This window comes from Ranitomeya imitator, chromosome 4, assembly GCF_032444005.1.
Source record: "Ranitomeya imitator isolate aRanImi1 chromosome 4, aRanImi1.pri, whole genome shotgun sequence".
Taxonomy (NCBI): Eukaryota; Metazoa; Chordata; class Amphibia; order Anura; family Dendrobatidae; genus Ranitomeya; species Ranitomeya imitator.
In genome coordinates this window covers 430,934,083-430,949,355 of record NC_091285.1, presented here as the reverse complement: position 1 = coordinate 430,949,355, position 15,273 = coordinate 430,934,083, and the positions used below count along the sequence as shown (strand labels likewise).

Genomic DNA, 15,273 nt, shown 5'->3' with positions numbered 1-15,273 from the left:
ATTTTCTGGCCCAAATAAGTCTTAAAATGCCTAACCAGACGTTATGTGTAGTAGTCCAAGCGGCCTTCACTTAATGCGGGATTGATTATATTTCTAACTCTTCCAGATAGAAATGAATGTAATTAACTTCACCCTATGGGACTGTCCGTCCAATAAGTACAAAGTCCCAAATAATGACAGGAAAACTCATTAAATGTATTATACCCTAGCATTGAGCAAGAATTGATTTTGTCTGCTCATTGAGGCTTTTGTGTTAGGCACCAGCTTAATTTTCTTCCCAGCATCTTTGTTTAGATTCTGCATGCTTATCCTTAGTACTCTCTTGCGTCTTGTATAATAGATCATTCTTTCACAAATGTATATTGCTTGCCTTTACTTGTTGAGTCATTTGCTGATCATTTTTATCACATATAAAGCATTAGTCATATCTTAGGTTTTATGACATATTGGGGTTTGTAAAACCTGATTTGTTAGTTTGTGCCCTGCATTGTGTCATGTCAGTCACGCTGTCAATAACAAATGTCATAGTTTAAATGGTGAAGCCGTATTTCTCTCTTATGACAGGTTTGATGCTTTGGTACAGAGGTTTGAGGCTCCAGATTCTCGAAATCGCTGGGACAGTCCTCTCTTTACTGTTCATAAGGATGATGTCCTGCCACTGGATCAGATTAGTGATGCAATTTTTCACAGGAAAGCTCCTCCGCCTAACCAGTCTACCCAAACGGTGTGTAATTCACAATTGTCTACTTTACCATGGACAGACATTCTTAGGAACACTTGTTCCTGACTTCCAGTCCATCTAAATAGGCTGCTGATCATCAATGAACAAGCAAAATTATTTTTAGCCAGCTTAAAAATCCTTGTTGGCAGCACATTGTCCTGTTAAGCAGGGGACTTGCTGCTGGTAATTAATGCACATAGAATACTAGTCTAAACAGGCCATTAAATGATCACTGGTTAGCTTTCATGTAGATGATCAGCAGTCGTTTGATAATTAGGCCGACATATATAAACCCAGGATCAATAACATTCAGTCCTATCTCTCTAATTTCTAATCATTGCATCTAAAGGCTTATTTAGACTAGCTGATAGAAAACATCTTCTCAAAAGATCAGCTTGTGTAAAAATGTTGCCACTCATGCAGCAAGCGTGCAAAACACTCTGTTGTCAGGTGAATAGATTGCTTATGCCGGCAGTACAATCATCATTTTCAGCAGCACATTGTCCTATCTAAACAGGAGATCTGCTGCTGATATTCTATCATTACAGAACAAGTGTATTAACTTGTGCTACTCTGTTTATATCAAAGCAATATTATGAATGAACAGATTCTAGAATAATGGTTGTTCTTTGTTCGTAGTAATCTGGACAGTCGTATTAAGAGGCCATTAAGCGATTACCGACAGATTGATCATAATTGACAATGCTATTCGATAAATTTGGCACATGTTTAGCCTGTTTGTCGACGTTTCCACCACCTATTGTTAATCTTTGCGATAGAAATTTGTGCCAAAATTTAGGCAAGTTTTCTGTATGCTGTACATTGGGATATGTCTCTTCCTGGCAAACCACACCACTTTTGTTGGACAAGGGGCAGGAGTGTCTGGAAGGCATAAATACACTACACATAATGAGACTGTTTTTTTTTCTTACAATTTAGGCCATCATTTTGTTGAATATAGCTTGATACATCTCCCCCAAGTTGTACATTGTGCATAGGCAGAAAGCTGCCAATCAGTGCAGGTAATACATTGATCATGAATGACGACTACATGATGGCTGGATTACTAGTCCTCTAGTCTAATATATAATTGCCTAGAATACTACTTCCTGCAATTTGTGCCAACTTCCTGTCCGGAGCTAATGTCCGGAGCTAATGTCCGGAGCTAATGTCCGGAGATAAGTGACGTCAACAGTGTCCAGTGTCTGATTGGTTGCCGCCTGCTGCGAGCGACCAATCAGAAACGTGCCGTACTGTGACACACTCCGCCCGCCATTTTGGTGTGATTTTTGAATTTTTACCTCACAGCAAGTTTCTACTGCGTGGAGGCGGGCCCAGTGACGTTGCTCTTCAAGCTCCTGCCGAATTTCGTCAAAAAAAATGATAATACCATTTACCAAAACTATATATATTTAGTTGTGAAGTGGTTCAGTGACATTTTCACACCAATTTTGAACTTTTGTTTGGTGTTTTCTCCATATACTGCCTATTATTTTTGTTCTTTCTTACTATTATTTATTAATTGTATTATTCTTACATTTGAATAAATAAAGTATATATGGATTCTAGACTCCCGATTCTTTAGAATCGGGCTGCCATCTAGTAATTTAATAATCTCCTGAGAGTGATTTTATCAAAACTACAGTAAGTGTCACATCACGGGAATCAGGGTCTCTATTGCTACATTATGTTTCTTTCTTTGTCCGCTCCTGGGAGGAATACATTTTATCTCCTCCCCATAACCTAATTTTCAGTATTGTGGCAGGACAGAATTGGATCGCTATTAAACCTGCATGTTAACACCATATCTGCAGATTAATATCGTTTGACAGCAGTCGTTTCGAAGCCTGTGTAGACAAGCCGCCGGCAGCTCCAATGCAAACAGAGCAACTATTAATATGATCTGTAGTGGAATATATATAGGTATATATGTGTGTAGTGAAATATGTATAGGTTTATATGTGTAACTAGCAGTAGTTTAACATCTGCCCTGAAACTGCAGGTCTCACAAAGGTCATAACATATGTATCTTGATATGGCAGTCTACTGTCTCCAATCTCGGCAGGGGGTCATGTGGGAACCAGGAAGAAGGGGAAACCTTTCACACCTTTAGCTCTTTTGAAGAGAGATGTCAATTACAGCCTGACACTATCTATCTGTGAGAAACTTTAGACAAGGAGTGTTCAGAGGAAAATAATATATTCATTGGTGGAGTGGCCATGGGCCAATGAAAAAAACAAGCAATTATAATATCAACCTGAGAGGCTGGTCTAGAAATCTGACCTCCAGGGTGACTCTTTAAATCTGGCCTGTATACAAAGAATCGTGTTCACAGATTGAGGGGCAGCCGAGCTGATGTGTTCCAGTCCATATTCACCCCCTCAGGGAGCAGAAAGCAGACTACAAAGTTAGCTATTTCTGTAAGTTTTCTCCTGTTTATTTTATAACTGTTTTGCATATTTGCATGTCTTTTTATTACCATATTTTTATACCTTTTTCTTTATTGTAAGCACTGTACCTTTTTGTATTAAAGCATAAAATTTTAACAAGTTGAACCTTGTATGTTCTAAAGAATCCATAGCCTTAAAGTGTTTGATCCTTATGATTGGCAGACAGAAGTAGTAATATTTCCTGGACTCATTGCCTGTGTGTTCAGTGAGTGGTGGCAGCGTGTATGAGCGGGTGTGTGGCCTGGGTCGGTGTGTGATTTATGCTCCCATTACAACAGAGGTTGAATGCTGGACTGAGAGAGGGGAGATGGATTAACCCTTACAGGCGCAACCCCAAGTCGCGTGCTGAGAAGTGGATACGTGACAATTGGTGGCAGCACGGTGGGATCCGTGACATGATCGTTTTGTAGGATATCATTGTTGTTCCCAGCACTTGTCCTTTTTTCACAGTGACCGATCATTTTTAAGCAACCTTTAAAAATTATTTCATCCAAATAATGAGCATCTAGCTCATTTGTCAGGTGAATGCCAGCAAGTTTAAAACTAGAAGCTCTTCCTCTAGGATCTCTTTCTCCCAATTATCAGCCAGTATACATGGTCCTCGAGTAGTTCCAGTATCTATTTATATAATTGCCTTAAATAGTCTGTCATCCACTTCCGTCTGGACATCTTCGAATCCCACAATCCACTGCGCCGCTTCGGAAGTTCGACGACCACCATATTGGAATACCCAAGTGATGGGTATTCCAATATGGTACCCGCTGGTGGTACCAGGCCCTTGCGCAGTAGAGTGGGGCTGCAGAAGGAGAGAGCGTGACGGTCGATGGACAGTTGGGCTGCAGAGCTGCTTAGGGAGAAAGCAGGATGGCCAGTGGACACAACGTATGTGAAAGAAGACAGCGGGACGGTGGATGGACAGCGGGGCTGCTGAGAGAGAATGCGAGATCTGGGCTTTGGAGGGACAAAGCGGGACGGCGAGTGGAGAGCGGGGCTGCGCACATGGGAGCAGAGATTCTCAGCGCTGCAAAGCCTGCCCCATCGCAACATTACAGCCCTCCCGATGCGATAGCATCGGGCCTCCATCTAGTCACATTATAAGAGGCATCTGATTGCAAAGCCATGGATCTAATGAGACTAGATGGAGGCCCGATGCTATCGCATCGGGAGGGCGGTAATGTTGCGATGGGGCCAGGCTTTGCAGCATTGAGAATCTCTGCTCCCATGTGCGCAGCCCCACTCTCCACTCACCGTCCCGCTTTGTCCCTCCAAAGCCCAGCTCTCCGCCCACCGGCTCGCATTCTCTCTCAGCAGCCCCGCTGTCCATCCACAGTCCCGCTGTGTTCTTTCACATACCTTGTGTCAACTGGCCATCCTGCTTTCTACATCAGCAGCCCGCTGTCTTCCTCCGCTGCCCAGCTGTCCATCCACCATCTCGCTCTCTCCTTCTGCAGCCCCACTCTACAATCGCCGTCCCGCATTCTCCCTCCACAGCCTCGTTTTCCCCCTCAGCCCTGCTCTCCACTGGCCGTCCCGCTCTTTCCCTCCGCAGCCCCGCTCTCCACTGGCTGTCCGGTGCTCTCCCTCTGCAGCCTTTCTCTACCTGCCGTCGCGCTCTCCACTCGCCATCTCGCTCTGTCCCTCCGCAGCCCCTGTGTCCACTGACCATCCTTCTCTCTACCTCAGCAGCCAAGCTCTCCACCCACCTCCTGCTCTCTCCCTTAACAGCCCCGCTCTCCACCCGCCATCCAGCTCTCTCCCTCTGCAGCCCTGCCGCAGCGGGGGGTCCGGTGATGACCCGCTGGTGGTACTGTGAAAGGGCCTGGTACCACCATTGGGTGCCATATTGGAATACCCATCACTTGGGTATTCCAATATGGCAGTCGGAGAACTTCCGTTGCGGCGCGGTGGATTGTGGGATTCCAGGATGTCCAGACGGAAGTGGATGACAGACAATTTAAGGCAATTATATAAATAGATATCAAGTACTAACAGTTTCTGGGTCAAGCAGTGCTTGGAGACCTATCTTTTATATCCATCTGTCATTCACATTTGTGCCTGTGAGCAGACTGGCTGTATATTCACATTCTCTGCTATTACATATTTTCCTAGGAATTCTGCTACTTTGTACTCATTACACTTTATTATGTGTTGGTTATTTCTCTTTAGACTGTTATTTTGGATTATATAAAAAAAAAAAAAAGTTAACCACTAGGTAACCTGGAATAAAATTTGGTTGTTCTGTCAGTTTACATGGTGAGGATGAGATAAAGCTGCTGGCCTGGTCTGTGAAGGCATGATCCGTTGTAGGGTATTGGTATATGCTTCTTGTAGAGGGAGGGAACTCTCTTGGAGCGCGTATCACCAGTCTGGGGCTCCTCTCTTTATGTATTAAAAAAGTGGGCAGCCTCAGACTGGTGATTTTCTAAATAAAAAGTTGGTATTGCCATTAGGCTACATTCACACCTCTGTGAGTTGCCCTATGATTTTTTTTTCCCCCTAAGTATCATGCTTGTTGCATTCTTTTTTATATTTGTAGAAGGTAGACATTATGAGCTTTTTTTCATCCATTGACACTGTGATGTATCAGTTAAAAATGTAGGATGCTAGGATGGAATTCTAAAGTACAAATTATTGGCGCGATTCATCAAATCTATTATGCCAGTATTGTGGTATAAAAAGAATTTGAAATGTCTCAAAAGTTTGGCCCAACTCGAGGCTGCTCTAACATTTTTGTGTTCTCACGTCATTTTCACCCAGCTCCGACAAAGTGGGTGGGGGTGATGACCACCACTCATCAAATTAATGACGAGTTGCAGCATTCGCTATGCCACAAACCTTACATTGGTACTGATGGGAGTAGGATTTGTGGTGAGGCGTAAGCACATGTGCACACCACTCATCCCGACACTCCTGATTCATGAAGAGGCATAAGCCGACTGACTTCAGCCCATCTCCTCATCAATTATTAGGTTCTGTAGAAGGACGTAGATCTGGGGATTTATTATGATGGAATATAGGCTGAACTGGATGGACAAATGTCTTTTTTCGGCCTTACTAACTATGTTATTATGTTACTATATCAAGGCCGGTGTGAACAGCACCAATCTTGATGAATCGGGCCTTATAGCTTCAGTGTTTCCATTAATCCTCATAGACTTTAATGGCCAAGTCTGAACACAGAACTTTTGAGAATGGGAAATGCTTATGGACCAGAAACATTGTCTGTTTTTCAAACTGATGTGTATATCGATATCGATCCATTTGCTTTCCGAGAAAAAAAGAAACGGACAGCACTAGGACACGTCACACAGATCTGTGGATGTAGCCTAACTGTAATGACTTACAGAATAAAGTTACAAGGTCATTTGTACTGTATAGTAAATACTGTAAAAATGACCCCAAAGCAGCTATAGTTGAATTCCTTTTTTTCTTCTCCTTTCTTTCTGTTGGTTTTTTGGGGAGAAAGTGATTGATGACATTCAGTGCTACATCTCGGCCAGAAAACAAGACTTTTTCTTTCTCCAAGTCTTCCAAGGGAAAAAGAAAATGAAAGGTCAAAAACATAAAGTGTGTGCAGTGGGGAAGAGATGATAATCTCTAATTTGTAAACCATCATGTGTTGGGCTTTTGTTTGTTCTTTTATTTCAGCGATTACGATTTGTACAAGCTTTGCATTCTAACAACCATTGTCGTTTTTTTTCTCCAAACAGCAACCTTTGTCCTCCACAAATTTTCTGCATGAATTGGACAAGGTGACACAAGATGTGGTGACTGTAAGTGAAGTCTACTACTGAAAGTATCTGTGCAAAGATGAAAATGGCTTTGTTCACAACTGCAGGGTTTGTTCAGACCCTATGGATAATTTGTGATTTTCTGACAATCTGCAGTGGATGAAATTTTGGTAGTATCATCCAAGCTTTGCTTTTATTTTCAAGAAGGAAATTGACTTGTTTTGCAGTGTTTTAGAATGTCAAATTTGCCAACAGAATACTGCGAAAATTATTGCAGGACAAGCTGCTAGTGAAACCCACAAGTAAAGTTTGGAAAAAAATAATGACTCACCTCTGTTGGTGATTACTGTGGTCCCGCCACGGTTTTTATGCCAGTTCTGCCGCATCTCAGGTGACAATGGATGCAATCCGAGGCTGTAATGATCAAACGACATGCACTAGGACTGGGATAGTAGCCCTGCTGGTACCACAGAAATCGCTAGCAAATGTTTTGGGGTTTTTTTTCCTGCTGCCAACATGGAAGGGAATTCTGCAGCAAGATCCACACACATGACTTACGGAACTATGAGTTTAGCGTTAGGCTTAGTGACCAATGTGAAGATTGCAAGATTTCTGTTTTGTTTTTTCTTTTAAGTGTTTTATTTGTCTATAAAGAAAAACACCTGAAAAAAGTTCAATATGCTACATTTTGCCCCGACGCAAAACATATTTATCATCCAGAAAAAAACCCTCCTGAAGCTAAAGTGGAACATTTAAAAGTTTGTGGGTCTTAAAATGCTTCAATGTAGAAACAAAGTATTTTGTAATGGGGAAAAAAGTAATGCCTTGCCTTTCTGCAGATTGATGCACATTGCTTTTATTGTAACCTTTTTATGTGTTTTCGCAGGCTGTTCTAAGTGCTCAGAAAACCAGTGTTCCTGGAGATATTATTATGGTGCCAGGAGCCACGGAGAAAATATCCTTTTGGAAAAAATGGACATGACTTTTACAGGCTGTAGCACGGTTCACACTGCGCAGTTTGTAAATTTTTTTTTTTTTTGCACAAGCTAGTGGAGAGATCAAAACTGTGTGGTGAGGGGAATATCATGATGTGAACAAGATATCAATTTTAAAGTGATTTTAGTATTACAATATATTATTTTTTCCCTAATTCTGCTCCACTCCTCATTGCAGAGCATTTTCTAACAGTGATGTGGAGTCCACTGGGGACGGGTGACTCGTTGGCTGGTGAGGTGCAGGTCCCTCTATGGTCGAGTCTCCTCTGGTGTGGAGAATGCTGCTACCATAGGGGGAGTCATGGATAGAAAGCTCATGCTGCTGGTGGGGATCAGGGAAGGGTGGACGATGCTGCTGCTTGTGGGGGCAGGGTTAGGAAGAGAGGACATTCTGCTGCCAAAAGGGAAGGGGTGGGAAGAGGGACCGTTTTACTGTTAGTGGGGCAGAGCTGTGAAGGGCAATGCTGCTGTCAGCGAGTGAAGGATGGGAAGGGGGATAATGTATAAGGGAGGGGTGGGAAAAGAAACAATGCTATTGTCAGTGGGGAAGGAATAGAAATGGGAATAGTGCAGCTGTTAGGCTACTTTCACACATCAGGTTTTCGCTGTCAGGCTCAATCCGGCTAAATTTAAAAACAACGGATCCGGCAAATGTTGCCGCCGGATCCGTTTTTTTCCCATAGACTTGTATTAGTGCCGGATGACATTGCGTTTCATCCGTTTTTTGCCGGATGTGGCAAATCTGCCGTTTCCGGTTTTTGGAAAAAAAACACGTCCATAGCACAGTTTTTTGTCTCCGGCGAAAAAGCTGGAAGCGCCGGATGCTAGAATGGGAGCCGGAAGGTGCCGGATCCGAAAAATGACGGATTCCGTCGCCAGATTCTGTTTTTTTTTAATCTGAGCATGCACCAAAAAAATTTTTTATCCAATAATCTAGATATGCTAGCCGGATCCGTCAAAAATACAGCTCCGTCGCATCAGTTTTTCACAATCTGCGCAAGATCCGTTTTTTCCAACATTCGCCGGATTGTGCCTGATGCAAAAAAACTGATGTGTGAAAGTAGCCTTAGTAGGGATGGGGTGGGATGGAGGACAATTTTGTTGTCAGTGGAAATAGGAAAAATGTTGCAATCCGTGAGGGAGATGTGGGAAGGGTAAGGCTCTGTGCACACGATGCGGATTTTGCAGCGGATTGGCCGCTGCGGGTCTGCAGCATTTTCCCATGAGTTTACAGTACAATGTAAACCTATGGGAAACCAAAAACGCTGTGCACATGCTGCGGAAAAAACACGCGGAAACGCAGCAGTTTACATTTCGCAGCATGTCAATTCTTTTTGCGGAATCCACAGCGGTTTTACACCTGCTCCATAATAGAAAACCGCAGGTGTAAAACCGCAGTGGAATTCGCACAAAAACTGCGGTAAATCCGCTATAAATCCACAGGAAAAACGCGGTGTTATTGCCCTGCGGAAAACTCCGCAGTGGACCATTCTACGTGTGCACATAGCCTAATGCTGCTGTTAGGGATTATGCAGCAACTGTGCTAAGCTGTGGTGTATGTTTAGCTCGTTTAAAGAGGTATTTTTTGCAGCACTGTGGTATTTGGTACATCTGCGCAATATTTTGTGTATTGGGCATTGTTGAGCAGGTATTTCTGCTACACTTCTGTTTGTCGGTGCTTGGGAGGTATATACTGCAGTGCTGTATTTATTTGGGGTGATCTAGGTCATTATTTTTGTGTTCAGGATTGTAGGGGAGGTATATACTGCAGTGCTGTATTTATTTGGGGCATCTAGGGCATTATTTTTGTGTTCAGGATTGTAGGGGAGGTATATACTGCAGTGCTGTATTTATTTGGGGCATTATTTTGTGTATTCAGGATTGTAGGGGAGGTATATACTGCAGTGCTGTATTTATTTGGGGCATTATTTTGTGTATTCAGGATTGTAGGGGAGGTATATACTGCAGTGCTGTATTTATTTGGGGCATTATTTTGTGTATTCAGGATTGTAGGGGAGGTATATACTGCAGTGCTGTATTTATTTGGGGCATTATTTTGTGTATTCAGGATTGTAGGGGAGGTATTTGTTAAACGCTGCTATTTGGTGGTATTGGAGCGGCATTTCATGCTACACTGGAGTTGCTGTGGAAGTGCTGGGAGGTATTTTACACTGCAGTGGGGTATTTGTAGCTTCATGGGGGTGATCTGTTGCACTGTGAAGTATTTGATGCTGCTCATGGTATCATATGGAAAGGTAACACAGGGGCTGCGCACTAGTATTTGTTTGCTGATGAGACCCCAATATCCTCATGAATTGATTGGCCAGGCCCGAGTAGAAAAGGTTTAGAAAACGTCCCATACAAATTATATAGCTGTAAGAAAAACGATGGTTCAGCCAAATGCTATCTTTTCTGATTTAAAAATAAAGCTTCATGTGAATAAGAGTCAAATTTCACCGTGAATAATAAAGGACAATCAATGGTTCTACACCACAACACTAAAATTGCCCATACATAGAAATTGTCAGCTCAGAGTTTTGAGTCCCTGCCTTTCTCCTGACAGCGGTTTACCTTGAGGGAGAACACAGCCATTGACATTTTCTAATGTGTATGGAGGCTTTAACGGTAGATAATTATCATTGATATTATATACTGGCCACTGATGTGTGCAGTTATCTGCAATCTTCCCTCATTCACCAGATGTTTTGCCATGAACTTTCTTTCTACCTACTTATGTTAGGATATTTTTTTCCCCTTTTTAGAAAATTATCTTTATTTTCTGACATCTAGTGTCCAAAGTGAAAACTGCATAGTTTCAACAGCATTGACTGGAAAGTGAACAAAAAAAATCAACATTACAAAAAGATCAGTTGTTTTTTCTTTGTAAATACCACTTTTGCTTATGTTCCTTAAAGAGTAACCGTCGTTTTAAATTTTCTTTCATAAATCAATAGTAAAGGAGAAAATAAGAACTTTTTTTAAAAATATCTTATAGGAGATATCCACTGCTTTCTCTTCCATATCTGATCAGTTGTTCTGTAAAAAAAAAAACAAAATCTGTTTATTCAGTGCAGACAGATTGTCCCATTTTTAAGAAAGGAGATGGCAGTCGTTGCAAGTTCTCCTGAAACGACAATTAGAATTTTTTTTTTTAGTATAACTGTTGTTTTTAGGAGAACTTGTAGCAGAATGTGCGTGTCTTTCTCTAGCCCCCCATCCATAGAACTTCATGAGCATCAACTGTCATCTCCTATTTCACTTATGGGAGAACCTGTATTCACTAGAGACAGAATTGAGAATTAAAGATCAATCAAGGAGGAGAAAGAAGCAGATTTCTCTGATAAGACATATAAAGTTGCTTATTTTCCATGTGTACAATTTATTAAATTAAAACCATGGTTATTCTTTAAGCAACATATGGTAGTGGGGAAGTCTTGGAAAGAAAGGCAAAGGCTGCTGTTACTGGAAGAGAGGTAAGGAGGAGACAAAGTTGCGGCTAGAAGGAGAAGGGTGGGAAGAAGGACAAGGCAGCTGTTACTGGGGGAGAGGTAAAAAGGGGCAACATTGCTGCAAGTAGGAGATGGGTGGAAAGGAGAACAAGGCTGCTGTTGCTGGGGCAGTGGGTAGGAAGGTGACCGCTTTGCTGCACGTAGGACAGTAGTGGGAAAAAGAAGGACGAGGCTGCTGTTACTGGGGGAGTGGTAAAAAAGTGGACAGCATTGCTGCTAGTAGGAGAAGGATGGGAAGAAGGACAAGGCAGCTGTTTCTGGGGGAGAGGTAAAAAGGGGACAACATTGCTGCAAGTAGGAGAGTGACGGGAGAGAGGACAAGTCAGCTATTACTGGGGAGAGGTAAGAAGGGGACAACATTGCTGCTAGTAGAAGAATGATGGGAAGATGGACAAGTCAGCTGTTACTGAACGAGAGGTAAGAAGTGGAAAGTATTGCTTTCAAGTAGGACAGGAGTGGGAAGACGGACAAAGCTGCTCTTACTGGGGAGTGGTAAAGTGGACAGCATTGCTGCTAGTAGGAGAAGGGTGGGAAGGAGGACAAGGCAGCTGTTACTGGGGGAGAGGTAAGAAGGGGACAACATTGCTGCAAGTAGGAGAGGGGTGGGTGAGAGGGCAAGGCAGCTGTTACTGGGGGAGAGGTAAGAAGGGGACAACATTGCTGCAAGTAGGAGAGGGGTGGGAGAGAGAGCAAGGCAGCTATTACTGGGGAAGAGGTAAAAAGTGGACAACATTGCTGCTAGTAGGAGAAGGGTGGGAAGAAGGACAAGGCAGCTGTTACTGGGGGAGAGGAAGAAGGGGACAACATTACTGCAAGTAGTAGAGTGGTGGGAGAGAGGGCAAGGCAGCTGTTACTGGGGGAGAGGTAAGAAGGGGACAACATTTCTGCAAGTAGGAGAGGGGTGGGAAGAAGGACAATGCTGCTGTTACTGGGGGAGTAGTAGGAAGGGGACAGTACTGCTGCTAGTAGGAGAGGGATGCAAAGGAGAACATTGTTGCTGTTAGTGAGGCAGAGGTGGGAACAGGGACAATATTGCAGCTGGTGTGAGAGGGGTTAAGTGTTGTGACTACCAGCCAGTGATATTCATACGCATTTGTAACTATTGTGAACTATGTAGGTTTGATGGTTATGGTGTTATCAGTTATTAGGGGAAATTAACTATATATGTGCTTGAAAAGTAAGCACATATATAGTTAATTTCCCCTAATAATGAAGTGACTACAATTCTTAAAGGGAATATGTCATAAATGTTTAGCTTCTCAAACATTTAATATGATTGTCTAGCCCTTAAAAAATATATTCCAGACAATCCCTTTATGACTCCCAAAGCAAGGCTCCAGTAGAAATTGCATTGAGTTGTGATGATGCAGTTCTAGCTTCTCAGCCTCACTCTGTATTTCCTACCTAGCAGCACCCTCTCCTGGCTGATTGACAGGTTTGTCCACTGAGACTTGAGCCTGAGAAGCTAGAAGTGTATTGTACCCAAATGTACTTTCAGACACAGCTTAAAAATGTGATTTCTCTCTGCTGGAACATCACTTTGGAGTCATAAATACAAAAACTGAGTGATCTTTTAAAGGGCTACACAGTCATATAAATTATATTTGAGGGTGGAGGGGTTAAAGATTCTGACAGGTTCCCTTTAACATTTGCTGCAAATAATTATCATGGACCCAATGATAGCAGTATGTGAATCATTTCACTTTCCCTTATCTGTGTAGATTTTTCCATGCTATACCACTACGGTTGTAATATTCTGCAGTATTTTCTTTAATGCTCCCACATTCAGCTGCCACGTATCCTAAATATGTCAGAGCTGCGGAGGCTTCGCCAGCAATTCATCAGCTACACCAAACTTCATCCCAATGAGAACATATCACAGCTTGCAAATATGTTTGTGCAATACCTGAACCAAAGTCTCCGCTGAAGAGGCGTCCTGCAGGAGCTGCTCGTGTTACAGGATCTGCTGCTATTTTCAGTTATTCAAGATTTTAAAAGGACAGTGTAATTGGCAAAGAGGAGTTTTCTTATTTTCATGATTTTAGCAATAAATCTGTTTTCACAACATAAAAGCCAGCTTTTATTTAACTGTGTGGTTGAATGTTTCTTAGGGTAAGTGCACACGATGCGGAAAACGCTGCGGCTCCACAGCAGTTTCCCATGAGTTTACAGTTCAATGTAAACCTATGGGAAACCAAAAACGCTGTGCACATGCTGCAGAAAAAAAACGCGAGGAAACGCAGCGGTTTACATTCCACAGCATGTCACTTCTTTCTGCGGATTCCACAGCGGTTTTACAGCTGCTCCTATGGAAAACCGCAGTTGTAAAACTGCAGTGAAAACCGCAGAAATACCGCGGTAAATCCGCAATACATCTGCAGCAAAAACGCAGCGTTTTTGCCCTGCATATTTATCAAATCTGCTGCGGAGAAATCCGCAGTGGACAAGAATACGTGTGCACATACCCTTAAACCTGTAAATATAAATTAGTTCTTGTGATAAATGTTGCAGCACACAAGAATGTATTTTTGAAGAACAATTTGGCATAATAAGTGTCTTCGATGCGTAGTTTGATTTTAGACACACTTTGTGACTAAACCCAGATTCCAGCCCGAATAAGAATTACAAAGTTTTGCTGCCTTTCCATTGCCAATTTTTCTTCTCTGAGGTTTATAGTCTACTGCAATGCATTGAGAAGTGTACAAACATTTTCACTTAAAGGGAACCTGCCACCCCCAAAATCGAAGGTGAGCTAAGCCCACCGACATCAGGAGCTTATCTACAGCATTCTGTAATGCTGTAGATAAGCCCCTGATGTATCCTGAAAGATGAGAAAAAGAGGTTAGATTATACTCACCCAGGGGCGTTCCCTCTGTTGGTCCGGTCCGGGGCCTCCGATCTTCATATGATGACGTCCTCTTCTTGTCTTCACGCTGCGGCTCCGGAGTACTTTGTCTGCCGTGTTGAAGACAGAGCAAAGTACTGCAGTGCACAGGCGCCGGGCCTCTCTGACCTTTCCCGGCGCCTGCGCACTGCAGTACTTTGCTCTTCCCTCAACAGGGCAGACAAAATACGCCTGCGCAGGAGACGCAAGGTGAATACAAGAAGAGGACGTCATTGGAAGAAGATGGAAGGCCCCGGACCGCGACGCCCGTCGGACCGGACCGCATCGGGACCGACCCTGGATGAGAATAATCTAACCTCTTTTTCTCATCTTTCAGGATACATCGTGGGCTTATCTACAGCATTACAGAATGCTGTAGATAAGCCCCTGATGCCGGTGGGCTTAGCTAACCTTCAATTTTGGGGGTGACAGGTTCCCTTTAAGAACATATGTAGAAAAACCCTGAGATAATCATAAATCTGCTAAAGAGGTTGGACACTACATTTTTATTGATAGCCAGATCCATAGCATACATCCTGAACTCCCACTAATAAGCAGTTAACGGAAGTTCACGAACACTGCAGGAACACCGCAGCTCCCTTACCCCTTCCTGACATTTGAAGTGTATATGTACGTCATGGAAGGGAAGTACTTTTTGAAAAATGAAGTACTGTATGTATGTATACAGTGGGTAAGGAAAGTATTCATACCCCTTTAAATTTTTCAATATTTGTTTCATTGCAGCCATTTGGTAAATTCAGAAAAGTTCATTTTTTCATATTGATGTACACTCTGCACCCCAGAGTGGGAAAAAAACAGAAATGTAGAATTTTTTGCAAATTTAATAAAAAAAGAAAAAGTGAAATATCACATGGTCATAAGTATTCAGACTTTTTGCTCAGTCACTCATTTTTAAGTCACATGCTCTCCATTTCCTTGTGATCCTCCTTGAGATGGTTCTCCTTCTTTGGAGGCCAGCTGTG

The 15,273-nt window shown here is 42.7% G+C and overlaps 1 protein-coding gene across 2 annotated transcripts in view; it reads left to right on the top strand.

Annotated features, from left to right (window-relative positions):
• KTI12 (KTI12 chromatin associated homolog) overlaps nt 1-13,489 on the top strand; it is a 92,406-nt gene extending 78,917 nt beyond the window's left edge. For both annotated transcript variants that reach the window (XM_069765546.1, XM_069765545.1), the window contains exons 7-10: nt 565-724; nt 6,882-6,944; nt 7,789-7,859; nt 13,192-13,489. In XM_069765546.1, coding sequence (XP_069621647.1) covers nt 565-724; nt 6,882-6,944; nt 7,789-7,859; nt 13,192-13,333 — 436 coding nt within the window. In that variant the 3' untranslated portion in view covers nt 13,334-13,489. The remainder of the gene's footprint in view (nt 1-564; nt 725-6,881; nt 6,945-7,788; nt 7,860-13,191) is intronic.
• The last annotated feature ends 1,784 nt before the right edge of the window (nt 13,490-15,273 follow it).